At 40.9% G+C, this 16,103-nt stretch overlaps 1 protein-coding gene and 1 non-coding gene across 3 annotated transcripts; one reads left to right on the forward strand and one right to left on the reverse strand.

Annotated features, from left to right (window-relative positions):
• The first annotated feature begins 2,043 nt into the window (after window positions 1–2,043).
• Window positions 2,044–14,517, forward strand: C19H17orf75 (chromosome 19 C17orf75 homolog). Of its 2 annotated transcripts, none has more exons than XM_024980652.2 (10): window positions 2,044–2,190; window positions 3,017–3,097; window positions 5,259–5,384; window positions 6,317–6,460; window positions 6,849–6,906; window positions 8,373–8,492; window positions 9,264–9,328; window positions 9,479–9,615; window positions 10,440–10,543; window positions 12,170–14,517. In XM_024980652.2, exons 1-10 carry the CDS (start codon window positions 2,069–2,071, stop codon window positions 12,383–12,385), a joined length of 1,173 nt encoding a protein of 390 aa, XP_024836420.1. In that variant the 5' UTR covers window positions 2,044–2,068; the 3' UTR covers window positions 12,386–14,517. The 2 variants fall into 2 exon arrangements, with proteins under 2 accessions (XP_024836420.1, XP_024836421.1); XM_024980653.2 differs by having other exon boundaries at window positions 13,248–14,517.
• Window positions 8,779–8,850, reverse strand: TRNAQ-UUG (transfer RNA glutamine (anticodon UUG)). Its single transcript has one exon. It is a non-coding gene; the product is annotated as a tRNA-Gln (tRNA).
• Window positions 14,518–16,103: the final 1,586 nt, after the last annotated feature.

Raw genomic sequence — 16,103 nt, forward strand, 5'->3', positions numbered from 1 at the left:
ATAAATAAATAGAATTATCTTATTTTTTGTTTTAGGAAGAATGAATAAAATGCTTTTCTGCAACTAATGTCCTACTGCAGACCAGTTTGATCTCTTATCCAGGTTACTGTCACATTCTCTGACATGCCTCTCAGACTCCAATCCACTGTTCTCACTATTGAGCCAAAATGTTTTACAAAACTCAACTCTAACTCAGCTCCATACTTACTCTGTGACTGTGTAAATTACTTCAACTCCCCCACCCCACCCACATTTTTTTCTGGCTGCACCATGCCTCTTGGAGTGAAAGCATGAACCGCTAACCACAAAAAGGGAATTTTTTTGTAAGAGAGTTAGGAATAGAAGGAAAACAATATGAAGAGATATAGAAGACAACCTCCGTAAGTCAGGGAGAGAAACTTGGAACAGACTCTTTCCCCACAGCTCTCCAAAGGAACCCACCCGGCTGACAGCTTGACTTTGGACTTAAAATTGTAGAACTGTGGGACTATAAATTCTGTTGTTTAGGGAATTCCTTGGTGGTCCAGTGGTTAGGGCTCAGCACTTTTACTGTTGGGACCCCAAGGTGCACAGCCCTCCAAAAAAATAAATTTTGTTATTTAAACCACTCAGCCTTTGGTACTTTAACAGGAACCCTAGAAAACTGAAACACTTATATACAGAAAATTCTAAGGAATACATTTTTTAAAAACCTAGAGCTAATAAGAGTTCAGCAAAGTTCACAATACAAAATCAATATACAATATAATATTGTAAGGCAATTATCCTTCAATTAAAAAATAAAATTTTAAAACAAAGGTCAATATACAAGAATCAATTGTACTTCTATACACAAGCAACAGCAATCTGAAAAAGAATTTAAGAAAATTTCATTTATAATAGCATCAAAAAGAATAAAAATTTAACAAACATTCAGAACTTATACTCTGAAAAACCAAAATATTGTTGTAAGAAATTAAAGATCTAAAGAAGTGAAAACAACAAAAAAACCCTGAGATGAACTGTCCAAATAAATGGCTTTAAGACATAAATTTAGGTCAAGTCATCTTTAATTTTGTGGTCTTGAGTTCTTGAGTCAGTGGGTTTGAAAGCCACTCTGCCACTTATTAGGGCTTCCCAAGTGTTCCAGTAGTAAAGAATCTGCCTGCCAATATAGGAGATGCAAGAGATGCGAGTTCCATCCCTGGGTCAGGAAGATCCCCCTGGAGTAGAAAATGACAACTACTCCAGTGTTCTTGCCTAGAAAACTCCATGGACAGAGGAGCCTGGCGGGCAACAGTCCACAGGGTGACAAAGCGTGGGATATGACTGAGCACTGCCACGTACAACCTTATTTTCCAGTGGACAAGTCAAGTAATTCTAGCCTTGGCTTACTCTTCTGTCAAATGGGATAATAATAATATCTACCTCATGGGGTTGTGAGAATTAAATGAATAAGTATTTGTAAAGCACTTAGAAAAGTCCTCACACAGAAAATGCTTAATAAATGTTAACTACCATTTTTCTATATAAAGTTATGGGATGTAGGTGTACTTTATTATCTTTAATACGGTGATAAGGTAAAACGTGCAAGAAAAAGATGCCTAGGCGTTACAAAAATCTTTTCTTTTTTCTGACGTGACAAAATCTTAAAACTAATTCGGCAGTTTTTGAGCCGCATAGGGCACGGGCTAGGACAGAGGGTATAGCAGTGAACAAGATGGCATTCTAGTAGCAGAGACAGTAAACACATCTTGTCGGGGTGATAACTGGGATGAAGAATTAAGCAATACAAGGGGATAGGTTAGAGACTGATGCGACAGCAGTGGAGGTGCCAGGGGGATGTTTTGCATAGGGCAGTTAAGAAGTTGTCTCTGAGGAAGTGACGTTTCTGCACAGACCTGAATGATGTGAGAAAAAGAAGACAGAAAAATCAGGGGGCATTCCAGCTTTCTCGACTGAGAGCCCGGGAAACCAGCGGAACGCAGATGCGCGAGGGCCGGGAGCCGGACGAGCCCGGCCATAGAGGACTGTACGGTACCGGGGGAGCGGTTTGGCGGGGACGCACGGCCGCTCAGAGGCCGCCGCGATGCTCCCCTCCTTGCAGGAATCGCTGGATGGGGATGAAAAGGAGCTAGAGAGCAGCGAAGAGGGCGGCTCCGCCGAGGAGCCCAGCAGCCACTACTGTCTCTACAGCTACCGCGGAAGCAGGTGCAGCGCCCGGCCGCCCTTGTGGCCCCGCCCCGGCCCCGCCGCCCGGCCCCGCAGCCCACTCCGGGTTCCGCAGCTTGGCGGCTCCCAAACGCAGTCTTCTCCCCTCCCAGCCAAGGTCTCTGGCCCTCAGGGCCCTCCTCGCCTCACGCCATACTTCCCGGCCCCCAATCCTGGACTTTTGCGCCTGGTCCTCCCATGCCTCAGCGCTGTGTCCTTGACATCTTCTTAGCCCCTTCCTGTCACCTCTGCTTTTGTTTAGCGCAGTGCCTTGCACGCTCAATAAAGTCAATCCCCATCCCCCCTTTACTTCCTGTCATTGTCTCCCCGCTTTCCTCCGTCCCCACCCCTCTTCCCTCCCCCCACCTTCTGGTTACCGTCTGTCCTTGCTGCCTCTTCTCCCTCCTCCAGAGCCGACTTCCTGGGGCTCTTTTGGCCCTGTAAAGTCTTTTTGTTTTTGTTGGGGCTGCTTGTGGGATCTTGGTTCCCCCCGCAGTGGAAGTGCCGAGTCCTACTTGGACCACCCGGGAATTCCCTGTAAAGTGTGCATTTAAGAGAAAATTTCCTTGACATTTCTGGATATTTAATTTAGGCTTTCCTCTACCCTTTAAGTGGCCTGGAGAGAGAAGGGGCTCCTGTCAGCGCTGTTTTGTGGGGTTTCCCTGTCATTGAAGCTAGGCGGAGGAGGACGGGGTTCAAGTATTTCTACCTTGCAGCAGTTTTAGTGGTCTGTTTGCCCCCTTCCTTGCTTGCTGGGGGAGGGAGGGCATACTCCACTTGACTTAGAGCCCATAGTTCATAACTGAATTGGTTTTGTGGCGAGCAGATTGGCACAGCAGCGAGCGGACAGCGATGATGGAAGCCCAGGTGGCACAAATGCAGAAAGTCCCTCTGGTGATGATTTCAGGTAAAAACAGCTTGGCCTTAAGCCGTGTATGTGCTTTTCTCCTAAGGGCATCTCTGGCATGCAGATGTCAGTGGGTACCTTATCTGCCCTCAGCTTTCCCTAACGAAACCATCAAGCCCCCTTCACCCCTAGGAACCTCATCTTATTGTCCTTTATTCATTTATTCAAGGCTGGGGCAGAGCCACATACCGTGGTGATTAGCACCATGTTGATTAGGCAGACAGTTATTCTGAGCTTCTTGATTGGAACTCCAGTAAATATTCAATATCATATGAGTATCAAAAAATTTAAAAAAAAAATTTAAAATCCTCCTCTCCCTACCCCCCCCCCCCCATTGAATACCCTTTCATAGCTCTGCTGCTGCATACTGCAGTGTCAACTCCAAGCCAGCAGTGATTGCTGTCTCTTTTGTTCATTGATGTCTCCGTGCCTAGAACCTTGAGTGGTAGGTACTTGGCATAGGGTCGATGTTTAATATATATTTACTAAGGGAAGGAATGAATGAACCTCAACACTTGATGCAAAGTAGGATATAGTACAAAAATATTATGTTCACCGAGAGGCTGGATGATGGATGATTTAAGAAATTTTTCAGGTGCTGTAACAGTATTGTGGTTATAGATACATACATATATATTTTTTAAATCCTCATTTTTTAGAGATATGTAATGAGAAGTTTAGGGATGAAATAATATGATGCCTGGAACTTGCTTCAAAATAAGTATGGGACTTAAGAGAACAAACTTATGGTTCGCCAGAAGGGAAGGACTGGGGGAAGGGATAATTAGGGAGTTTGGGATGGACATGTAATCACTGCTATATTTAAAATGTTTAACCGACAAGGACCTACTGTAGAGGACATGGAACTCTGCTTAATGTTATGTGGCAGCCTGGACAGGAAGGGAGTTTGGGGGAGAATGGATACATGTGTGTGTATGGCTGAGTCCCTTTGCTATTGACCTGAAGCTATCACAGTGTTGTTTGTTAATCGGCTATACCCCAATACAAAATCAAAAGTGTAAAAACAAAAAAGTCCAAAATAAGTCTGGGAGGTGGAGGGTATGGACAACATGGGAGTACAGATGAAAATAAAATGTTTTATAATTTTTATTGGAATATAATTGACTTACAATGTTGTGTTGGTTTCAGGTGTACAGCGAAGTGACTCAGTTTTGCATATACGTACATCCACTCTGTTTTAGATTCTTTTCCCATATAGGCCATTACAGAGTATTGAGTTCCCAGTGCTATACGTAGGTCCTATACCTACGTTGGTCATGTAGGTTGGTTGGTACATGTAGGTTCGTTATATTATTCTTTCTACTTTTCAGTGTTTGAAATTTTCCTTAATGTGGAACCAAAGATGTGAGGCATATTGGGTTCATATTCTCTGTTGGGAAGTTTGGTGATGGAAAATCTTCTTACATATTCAAATTATAGTTTCTGTTTATATTCTAATCTCAACCAAACTGAAATGTGTGTGTCTAGGTCATAAAAAATCACTGAGCTGGTGTGTTTATTCATGGGCAGTGGGTAGTTGGAGGTTTGAGGGAAGAAGAGGAGGCATGAAATAGTAGAAGATGTGAGTGGACCAGGAGATGGCATGAGAGCTGGGCAGCGGTCAGGGCCCGCTGGTGGCTGGTGGTCATTGATTTCAAATGAGACTAGCCACTGTGGTGGTGGGCTTTTGTCCAGCCACATTCAGCTGCACAGGGGCAGGTGCAGACTAGGTAGAGAACTGGACTAAGCAGGGCTGAAGCTTTGCTAAGCAAATACCAGGAGGCGAAAACAAAGGGGTTGAATGAGAATGTATGCGGGGCGGTGATCGTAATGACTGGCCGTGGAATTTAAGCTGGGTAAGGAGAGGGGAGGTGAGGATGAGAAACTTGAGGTTACTGTGAAAAAGAGGTAAGGTCAGTGGGTTTGAGGGGTCCCAGTGGAGTCATAATACTAAAGAAAATGAGCTAGAAAGGTAGGACTACTTTAAACAGATGAGGCAGATCGTACTTGGTGACATACATCCCTAGAAGCCTCACCAACAGGACCCAAACAGAAAGCTCTGCCGAGTCCTTAGTGAGGGCTTTTAGCAATGTCCTGTCTGACTTACTGGGTATAAATGCAGAGTCCACTGCTAAGGAACATGTGTCTTTCATTTGTCAAGCCTCTCCTTAGTGGATACTAATCTACCATCTGAAGTGGAGCCAGAGCTACGCAGTTTCATCGCGAAGCGTCTTTCTAAGGGAGCAGTCTTTGAAGGGCTGGGTAATGTTGCAGCTGTAGAGCTGAGGTAAGTGTAAAATGTGCTGTGTCCTGAGGTTTTATTTCTGAGCTAAATATGGGAAGCGATGAGAAACTCCAAAAGATCAACTCTGGGTAGACCTGCAAAGTTCATCTTTGTTTCCTGGCAGCTGAGCCGTGGGCCTCACACACACACACACACACACACACACACACTTTTGAGGAATGAAATTAACTGAATGGCAGAGACCCTTCCTCCTAAGGGTACATATTTAGTCTTGTACTTGGGAGAAATGAGCTCATTACCAAAACTGAAATTGTACACTGTACAGTTGTAAAGGGCTTTCACAAGCTTCAATGCCATTCTCCTTACAAAGGGGTGATAAAGCATATACTCTTACTTCCTATTTCAGATGAGGAAATAAACTCAGAGAAGTTAAGTTCCTAAGGCCAGTCACATTGATGGAATTCAGGCTTAAATATAGGTGTCCTTGGTTGAATTCCAGCCATCTTTCCATTACACCCCTTGATTGTAGTTCACTTCAGACCATGATATTGGCATTGAGTCCCTTCAGGAGTATGAGGCCACATCCCAAAGGTAAGACCACAGGGTCAACACTTCACATCCTCCTGGAGCTTCAGTGATTCGTGTATGTTTATGGGAGGGAAAACACAGATAAACCATGTAAACATGGGTAAACCGTGAACAAGAGTGGAATTTGTATGAATTTTTCACATAAGACAGAAGAATTCAAAGAAATTCTGTGTTTGTTAGGTGCTGCTTTAGCTAAAGCCCATTACGATGAAGGTTCACTTTCGTCTGTTGTTACCAGTAAACCAAGGAGAAGTCTGGGAAGCTCTAAATTACAGAGCAGTCTAACGATATTGCCAGATCAGGATGACCAGCACTCAGAGAAGCCTACAAAACAACATACATGAGTTGTCAAAAGAATGCATTTTAGCTTTTTCTTTCTTTTCTAGAATTCCAGGTTACCGAGTCGGTTGTTATTACTGCCTTTTCCAGCAAGAAAAACTGCTTCCCCAAACAGCATCAACGGACTCTGAGCAGAAGTCTTCAGAGTATGTGGTCTGTTTTTTAGGAGGGTCTGAAAAAGGACTTGAGCTATATCCTTTCTTTGGTCTCTGAGGATATCAGGAAGGAAATGCTGGCAGGCAAGTGGAGGATTATCACTACCAACCCCCGAAAAGCCTTTCTACCTCTTATGCATTAACTTCAATCTCATACCTTCATACAACCAGTTTGTCTTCACTTGTTTTTATCATGAATTTATTTATTTTTGGCCACTCGGCTTGTGTGATCTTGGTTCCCCAACCAGGGATTGAAACTGAGCTCTTAGGTGGTGAGAGCATGGAGTACTAACCACTGGTCTGCCAAGAAATTCCCATATCGTGGCTTGTTTTAACCAACAGATATTTAAGAGATTTTCCTATTATCCATTGAGAGATAAAACCCTGTCTTGATTCATCCTTTATCACTTCCTTAAGAACATACTTTCAGGCTTGAATTGGACAAATACATTCAAGGGCTGAAAAATAACATGAACTGTGAGGTAAGACAATTGCATTAATATTTTTAAAGACCCAAATGACTAACATTATGTGACTGCTGTTCTTATCAAAGCATCCAGGTGGGCACAGACACTTAAATTCTGAAAATGTGCTACTTTGTGGGCTAGTAGGAAAGTGCTGTTAAGAGGAGCAAGGGACACAGTGCTCTAAGTTTCACAAGACTGCTTGTGATGTTTTGTATCTATGAAAAATTCAATCCATTAAGTTCAAAGGTATACGGTCACATGCCAATCAAGGAAGAAGATGCTGCTTTCCTGATTTCTAGACATAGGATTTATACTCTGGACAGAACTAATGGCTTATGAAGCCGCTGGCACCAGAGACATGCTGTGCAACGGGATGACTGTCCTTGAACTCAACCTCAAAGATGTTTAGAAACATCCTGTTATTCATTAATCGATCTTTTGTGAATTAGATACATCCATATTGATTCCTTTATCCATACCTTTTAAATACTGTGCGTTTGGTTTGTTGGAGTTAAGTATAACTCATAAATTTTCTACCCATTACAGGTGGTAATAATTCCTTTTCCTTGTCATGCCTGTGCTTACAAGGCAGTACAGAGGGGAATGACAGCATCGGAGTGAGCCAGGGATACAAGCAAGTCTAGGGTAGCCGCTCTCCCAGGATGGGGTGCTCCCACCAGTCCCTAGGGAGCAGCAGAGCCAGGGAAGCTGGATGAGCTCCTGGCAGTGTGTCCGACCACACCGGAGTGGGCTTGAGCACTTTGATGTGTTGACCTCTGTCCTTCCCTGTTCGCTTTCAAATGTTAGTGAGCTGTCTGCGTTCCTTCAGTCATTCAACAGGCCCTTTATAAGCTCATCCATGGATGTTTCGGAAACTGTACCAGATGCTTGGGGAGATGAGGATTTTTTTTCCTCCCCTTAAAGAGTTTTATTCATTAATTTTTGGAGATAAGGATTATTAAGAGAGTATCTCTGGGAGTTCACAGCACAGTGGGAGGAGATGGACATGTAAATGCCCTAACTCCTTTCAGTGAAGAAATAGCATAGAACCCTATTAAGTCAGTTTCTTCATTTTATTTTTTATTTTTTTAGTTTCTTCATTTTATATAATGCATGTTTTAGTGTGTTTTTTTTTTAAATGCAGTACTGAATTAATCCCCTCTCTGCCTAACAAGCCCAGCAAAGTTATATCACAATTCCTTTTTTTGTTTTTTGGCTATACCTCTCTGCTTGTGGGATCTTAGTTCCCCAACCAGGGATTGAACCCAGGTGCCTGGCAATGAAGGGCAGAGTCCTAACCACTGAACTGCCAGGAAATTCCTACAATTCCTTTTGTTTTAATTGGTGGCATTAGCTTAAAAAAGAAGGAGGTGTTGGTCCCCATTTCTTTTCACTGCCAAGAGTATCATGAAGAAAATGTTAAGTGTATTAATTAAGGTGAAGGCTTAGATCAAAGCAAATGACATTCTCTCTTAATCTAGGAAAGTGGTGGGGAGAACCACATCCAGTCTTACCTGAGCAGCTGGTTTGCAGATGTTGTTTGCCCCATCCAAAGGGTGGTCCATCTCTTTCAGGAGAAGCTCACCTTTCTGCTACATGCTGTAAGTATTGCCCAAACGAAGGTATTTCCTTCATTGAGGATCACTTTGGCGTAGTTTGGTTTACTTAAAGACATACTTATTTTCTCTGAACATTACTTATTACTTCCACCTGCCCTCTGAATATTCATTCAGACTATGCTTGCAATAAGGATACACCGCACTCTGTTTACACAGATCCAGAAAGTTACACTACGAAGGTAGAGTTGCGAATACTATCTTCTAATACAATAAAACATTTTAATCACTTTTTCTTTTTGGCTGTGCCATACGGCTTACAGAAACTCAGTTCCCTAACCAGGTATTGAACCCGGGCCACAGCAGTCAAAGTGTTGAATCCTAACCACTAGACTACCAGGGAATTCTCTAAAATAATTACTTTTTGAAGTGATGTGGGAGACATGTGATTTCTAAAACAATTTGAAGAGGAAAATGGAAATCCAAAGTAATTTTTAACTATATAAAAATGCCCAAATAAAATATTTAATAGAATATCTGGACAGTGGGGAAGGCTTGAGTAAGTGGCCAGGTTTTTCATTTTTCATGTGGTGGGTGGATGCAGCTGAGCCTGGACAGCCCCTCAAGCCCAGGTAGTAAGGCTAGGTTCCCGACCATCAGTGAGCAGCTGAACACAGCTCTGGAGAGCTCCGGGGCGGTGTCCAGCAAACATGGTCTGGTGCGGTGGTTGTTGGGGGAGGCGACATTTAGTCACTAGCTGCTCTGCAAGGAAAATTGGCATACGTGTATCAACTGGGCGTTATTTTTCTCTCATAGGCTCTGAGTTATACTCCTGTTGAGGTTAAAGGATCAGATGAAAAAACAAAGAGAGACATTCACAGGTAAAGAACAGTTTTGCAAAGAGAGCACCTTTTTCTCAGCCAGTCTGATATTTCTGTTTTGAACTCCCCCACCACGGAATGCAGAATGAATTTGCTTTCTCCCTCCCATCCTGTAATATACTTTGTGGAAAAAGATTGTATGTGTGGCAGGTTTCTGAGCGTGGCTAGTCTCCAAGGCCTTATTCACGAAGGCACCATGACATCCTTGTGCATGGCCATGACGGAGGAGCAGCAGAAGTCTGTGATCATCGACTGCAGCAGCTCCCAGCCTCAGTTCCACAATGCAGGTGAGCCACAACCCTGGGAACAGCCTTGTCAATCACTGTTTTCACACGGACAACAAATGACGCAAAGTTATCCTCCCTGCCCTGTGCAGTTTTACATGTTTATCCCCAAATCGCCAAAAACAAGAGCATTTCTAGAAACATGGAAATCATGACATGCCTAGCAATTCTACTCCTAGGTATATAGAGAAACTCTTATGTATGTACACAAGGAGACAAATACAAGACGTTCATAAGGGCACTGTTTGCAAGGAAAGAACTGAAAGCAACTCAAGTGTCTGTCAACAGGAGAACTGCTAAGCTGTTATACTCATACAGTAGAATACTATACAGCCGTGACAGCGAGTGAAGTAGAGCTATATCTCTCCGTATAGCATCCAAACATACTATATAGTGAAAGAGCTGTTAAAGAAAAGTACAGTTTTAACATGCAAATTTTTTTACACTATATAGGGCTTAGAGATAAAGTATGTGGCAAAGGTTTAAAGAAAGACATGGGCATGATAATCCTTTCTGATGGGAAAATAGGGGGATGCAGCTAGGAAGATGCATGTGGGAGCTTCGACCAGTTTGGTATTTCTTAGCCAGGTGGTGAGTTAAGGTTTTTTTAGACCAATATAGAAGCCTTAAATAATTCACTATAAGTGTTTTTATAAATGAGGAAAGAATATTGTGATGTATACGAATATTGAATCCTTGTGCTGTGCACTTGAAATTTATATAATGTTACATGGTTCAATTATACCTCAATTTAAAAAAGAAAATAGAAAGGAAGAATAAATGTCTTGTGATGTTACTTTTATTCATTTTTCTAAAATATTTTATAGGGAGCAACCGGTTTTGTGAGGATTGGATGCAGGCTTTTATGAATGGTGCTGAAGGAGGTAACCCTTTTCTTTTTCGACAAGTCCTGGAGAACTTTAAACTAAAGGTAACTAATTGGCTGTGTGCCAAGTGCCACATATAATCTTTGTCACAAAGTTTAGTTAGTACCAGTGACCAGGAAACAAATCTGCTTCACAGCTATAATGTCTGTTAACTAGAACACTTTCAAAACTATAATCCTCAATTTCCATTTATACCAATAGCATTGAAAGTGCCAGTTTCCCCAAACCCAGACACCACCGGGTATCTAAACTTTTCGTCTTTGCCAGCCTGACAGGTGACACTGGTATATCACTATTTTTATTTGTATGTAAAAATTTCAATTTGTTTCAACCAAAACCAAAACAGTCCACCCATTTCTCCCACTCCCTATCTGCTGCCTCTGTACTCTGAGTCCATGAGTTGTTTTTTATATATTTATATAAAAATATATATATATTTGGATTCCACATGTAGATGTCTTTCTCTGTAGAACCTGTTTCGCTTAGCATGAAGCCCTTGTTGGCAGATCTCATTCTTCTGTTTACTGGCTGAGTGGTATTCCATTGTGTGTATATACCACAGTTTGTCCATTCACCCATCAGTTGACACTTGGGTTGTTTCCATGTCTTGGCTGTTGTTGGTGATGCTTCAGGGAACATGGCACTGCAGATATCTTTCTGAGTAGGTGCTTTGGTTTTCTTCAGAGAGATGTCCAGAAGGAGCATTGCTGGATGGTATTTTTTTCATTTGGATTATTACCTTAATGTATATTCCCAAAAGTGGGATTACCAAGTCAAGGGTTTTAATGTTTTGGTTTCTATTACAAATTGCCAGCTTGCAGTTCAAAAAAAATAGGAACAAATTACAGAATGTTCAGCAATGTGTATGGGTTTTCTATGCAGAACCTAATATAACAGTTTTTTATCAGTCTTATTTATTTTTATTACTTTAATGTTGGCACTCCATAGCTATTCAAATCTGTCTTTAATTATTATTCAGGCTGAACATTTTTTCATGTTCGTTTAGTATTAGCAAATAAACAGAAAGACATTTTGATGGAGCAGATGTATCCACTATGATATAGTGACATTAGAAATAGTAAAGGCAATACTAATGAAAGGTATTACCTGTCATTCTTTATATATAAACACTATCTTTATATTTTTTGATGAATTGTCAAGTAAAGTCCAAGTTTTAACCACAAATTTGCTTATTCTGTGTTTTTGCACTGTAAGCCTTATTCATAATAATTAAAATGATGTTCTAATTTTTGAAAAACAAACAAGAGCTAGAATCTTCCAAAGGTATTTATAGTTTTCAGTGGCCTCTGTGTATGTATCATTGCATTTCCAATAAATTGAATTGAATGCTTGCTTATATTTTAGGGACATCCGTCTTATAATTTACGGCATATCTTAGTTGGGAAGCACAAAAAACATAGTTCCATGCCTAAAAGTTCAGAATTTTGTTGGGGAGGCATGTTGTCACCTTATTTAGGAGATTTGTATTTTTACTTTATGTCAAAGATTTTGTTGTATCAAGGGCAAAGCATATTAGCAATTAAAATATTTGAAATAAAAGGCAAACATTTCATTCACATATAGTTGAGTTCTCAGCTGGATAGGAGATCTTTTTCAAGCTTCATTATTATCTCACTGAACACATAGTTAACTGGGTAATCTTTTTCTAGGCCATACAAGACACAAATAATTTGAAGAGATTTATCCGGCAGGCAGAAATGAATCATTATGCTTTGTTTAAATGTTACATGTTCCTAAAGAACTGTGGTAGTGGAGATATCCTTTTGAAGATTGTTAAAGTGGAACACGAAGAAATGCCTGAAGCCAAAAATGTGGTAGCTGTCCTCGAGGAATTTATGAAAGAAGCTGCTGCCCAGAGTTTTTGATGACGTATTTGGAGATGATTGTATTGTGAAGTCCTGCAAGCCGTGGTGTTTAAAACTGTGGTAGTTTGGTAACTGTCATAGGATTGCTATTTCAGATTATTTGAAAACACATTATAGATTTTCTCATTTTGTATCTTCAAGATTAAACCCAATTAGATGTATAAATCTGAGGCACATCTTCACAGTCATAGATAGATGTATGTTAGAACTGTGAAATTTTTACATTGCTGGTCCCATAACTTCTAGCTTCAGGGAATTGTTGCTTAAAACCTTCAGAGGTGATTTTGTAGCTTCTCTGAGGATTTTGCAGTATTTAGCAACTTTCCCTCCCAGAAAAATCATAATACTTCTTTCCCAAGGTATTGTTGTTGTTTAGTCGCTGACTCATGTCTGACTCTTTTGGTGACCCCATGGACTGCAACCCACCAGACTCCTCTGTCCATGGATATTGAAGTGGGTTGCCATTTCCTTCTCCAGGGGATCTCCTTGACCCAGGGATCAAACCCTCGTCTCCTGTGTTGGCAGGCAGATTCTTTACCACTGAGCCACAGGGAATCCCTCAATGTACTATAGCTTCTTTCAAAAAACTTATTCCTAGTTTTAGGACAGATTAACACCATGCCACCATTTCAAAGACAGATCTCTGCATCCTGTGGGTGCTTGATGGATTTTTTTTGTCTGATTGATAATGGCATGGATGATGAAGGCAGCTTTTATGTCAATATGCAAATAAATCATGAGTGTGTAAGGAATTAAATGAACTTTAAAAATAGGTGCACTAGCTTCAAGATAAGATATTATCTCTGATGGAAAGCTACTGCAGAAATGGCCCCATCACTTTTCTTCATTCTTTTGTTCACAGGTATTTGCCAAGAGCCTATAATTTCTCTTTTTCTTTTATATGAAAATGCTGGAGTTTTTAAATGGAGTGTTAAAAAAGAAACAAAGTACATCAGTTTTACAAGCAAACAAAATAAAGAACTCGCACAGAGATTCTTCACATTGATTTTAGTTTTCTGTACACGTGTTACAAGCCTTATATTGTTTTACTCTGAATCAACTGAAAGTGCCCTGCGTTAGAGCCACTGATAATTCCCATGGAAGCCAACTATAGCTACACACATATGACTGCAGTTTGTTCTGCATAGCTCTTTAATAAATCCATTTGATAATGATTTTTGTTTGGAAGATCAGAAGTCTTCTGTTCTCACTGCCCTCAGGATGCTCAGAGGAACAGAAGCCCGTAAAACTCCTCTCCTAAACTCATCTAAATTCACATTAAGTGCTGAGTTTTAACTTTCAAGATAACTGACAACGGCCTTCTGCTTTTTCTTCTACAGAAACCTAGAGACATGACTCACTGAGCCATTTCTTTTCTTTAATGGGAAATACAATTCAGGATCCTCATAAAGGCTTTCATATAGTTTTAAACTTTAATAACTTGGATTGTAGTCAGTGTAGAAAAAAATCCAAGTACCATCTTTTTTATAGCATTCACAATGACTATGGGAAATTTTATGGTACAACCCTTGAATCTGACTTTTTCTAAGGTAGGGTTGCCCACTTGGAAATCAGTTTTTTAAATAAATAACATTAGGACATCAACATTTTGAGTCTGGAAAATATGTTTTTCATTTTCAAATTCACATATCATTCAAGAGTCCATGTTGTAAATAGCATTTAAAAGCAAATATATTACCTGCTTCAAGTCATTTATGGATAGAGTCAAGGCATAATTACATATTCTTTATATGTACTTTTATATATATTTTTGGTAATGTAGGCTCATGACATCACACAGTTATATACAATACAGTCTTATTTTAAAGTGTGTGTATATCACTGCTGTAGACAAGGAAAATAGTGATATGGAGCTGACTGTCTTGTGGGCCGTGAGAAGAAACTCAGAGTTTGTGACCAAAAACATGTATTATATTCAAATTTTAATAAGCTAATATATTAACTTTCAAAGTTTTAAAAAGCATTTGTTAAGTGTGGAATACATTGTGTATTATTTGTGTGCTATACACACAGGAAATGTATGTTTGTCATGGATCAAAAATGGTCTCAATTTACCTGTAATTATATTTATTATAATAACAATAAAACTTAGCTTCTCAGCAACACAGTCATTTTTATTCAGTGAGCTCAATTCTCCAGTCTGACATTTTTATTAATTCACAGCAAGTTTTGAGGGAAATTATACTTGTTTGGCTAAGGAATTTGTTGAAAAAAATCAAATTGCCTGCTAGGAGACATCTTTCTGCAACCTGCAGGAGGCATTAGGCAGACTATATGAGCAGTTTCCATCACAGTGTTTTATTCATCGTCCAGTACGCTTACACCTGTCTAATTCAATGGCCCGACTCAATTCTTTTCACTCTCATTCATTATTAACCATGACAGAATGCCTGTCCTTTACCAGAGGAGTACTTACACCAAATGCCAGGAAAGCCTGCAAGCGTCTCAGAAATAAGATTCAGTTACCAGGACTACCTTTCTCCTAACCATGAGTCTTCTCTGTCATGGAAACCCCACTGGCTTCAACGAAGTCTTTCCACTTGGAGGCCTAAGAGGGCAGCTCCAGTCCTATACCTGCTAAACTTCTGAAATGTGCCTCACAGACTTCATATCTCTCTAAGTTGGCGGAAATGCTAGATTTCAGAAGTCAGGGTTGGTGGGGCAGTGATAGGGAGCAGTAATGAATTGATAGCTGTGAGTTTTCTTGTGAACTACTTCTGGGAGGGCTGACAAAGTGGAGATCCTGTTAAGTGAACACCAAGCAAATACGCCAAGGTTCAGGACTGTGACCAGATGGCCCCAGGTCAAGGGCAACAAGACTGGATCTTTAAACAAACGCCCTGACACTTCTACAAACTTAAGTGTCCTTAAAGTTCTATACAAACACCCGAGGGCTGAGCACAGGAACTTTGGAACCAGGCCGTCTTGGCTGCGATCCTACTGGCAAGTTACTGAACTTCTCTAGGCTGTCCCTTCGTGGGTAGATATGGGTGTACTTATACCCACTTCAAGTAGCTGTGCAATTAAATAAGACTGAAAGTGCCTCGCCCAGTGCCCAGGCACAGAGTAGGTACCCACTAAGTGGTCTGTATAATTACCCTATTATCAGTTTTAAGTTATAGGAAGAATGAGAAGCTGGTGGAAGGGAGGAAGCAAGAGTGAAGAGCAGAGTGGTAGGAGGTCAGAGGCAAAGCTGGTTTAACGACTGCCGGCTGCCAGGGAGCTTACCTTTGGGAACCGAGTCCCAGGACCACGGCTGCTGACAGGACTCTGTTCCCCACACTCCAAACAGATCCTAGATCTTGAGCCTGAACCATGCCCTAAAATTTGCTCTGGGATGACTTCTGCCATCCCAGAAAGCATGTAGAAATATTTCTAAATGATACACAAGAAACTGATGTGAAAACATGATCAGAAACAACTCCCATACCCTGAATTTTAACAGGGTAGTTTAATCCTCCACTGAAAGCTGTGAATGGCCAAACCACATACACTGCCATTAGCTTAGAGAAACTGGTGAGAATGGTTTCTCAGGCTTCACCCACTCAAAGCCCACTTGATTATTAAACATACCAAGCACCAGACTACCTTTAACATTTGCTCTCCTCTTATTTTTCCCCTTCTGTAAGTGAACTGTCCATGCTCTTTTACCCCAAGGACATTCCTATTTCTTTTTTAGGATCAGGGTGCTGACAGC

This window comes from Bos taurus, chromosome 19 (assembly GCF_002263795.3).
Source record: "Bos taurus isolate L1 Dominette 01449 registration number 42190680 breed Hereford chromosome 19, ARS-UCD2.0, whole genome shotgun sequence".
Classification (NCBI taxonomy): domain Eukaryota; kingdom Metazoa; phylum Chordata; class Mammalia; order Artiodactyla; family Bovidae; genus Bos; species Bos taurus.

Bases quoted from the DNA above. Each gene is read 5' to 3' on its own strand.
- C19H17orf75 (XM_024980652.2), top strand. From the start codon at position 2,069: ATGCTCCCCTCCTTGCAGGAATCGCTGGATGGGGATGAAAAGGAGCTA. The intron at 5,385-6,316 runs GTAAGTGTAAAA...TTTCTTTTCTAG, and splicing joins GTTGCAGCTGTAGAGCTGAG to AATTCCAGGTTACCGAGTCG. The intron at 10,544-12,169 runs GTAACTAATTGG...ATCTTTTTCTAG, and splicing joins TGGAGAACTTTAAACTAAAG to GCCATACAAGACACAAATAA.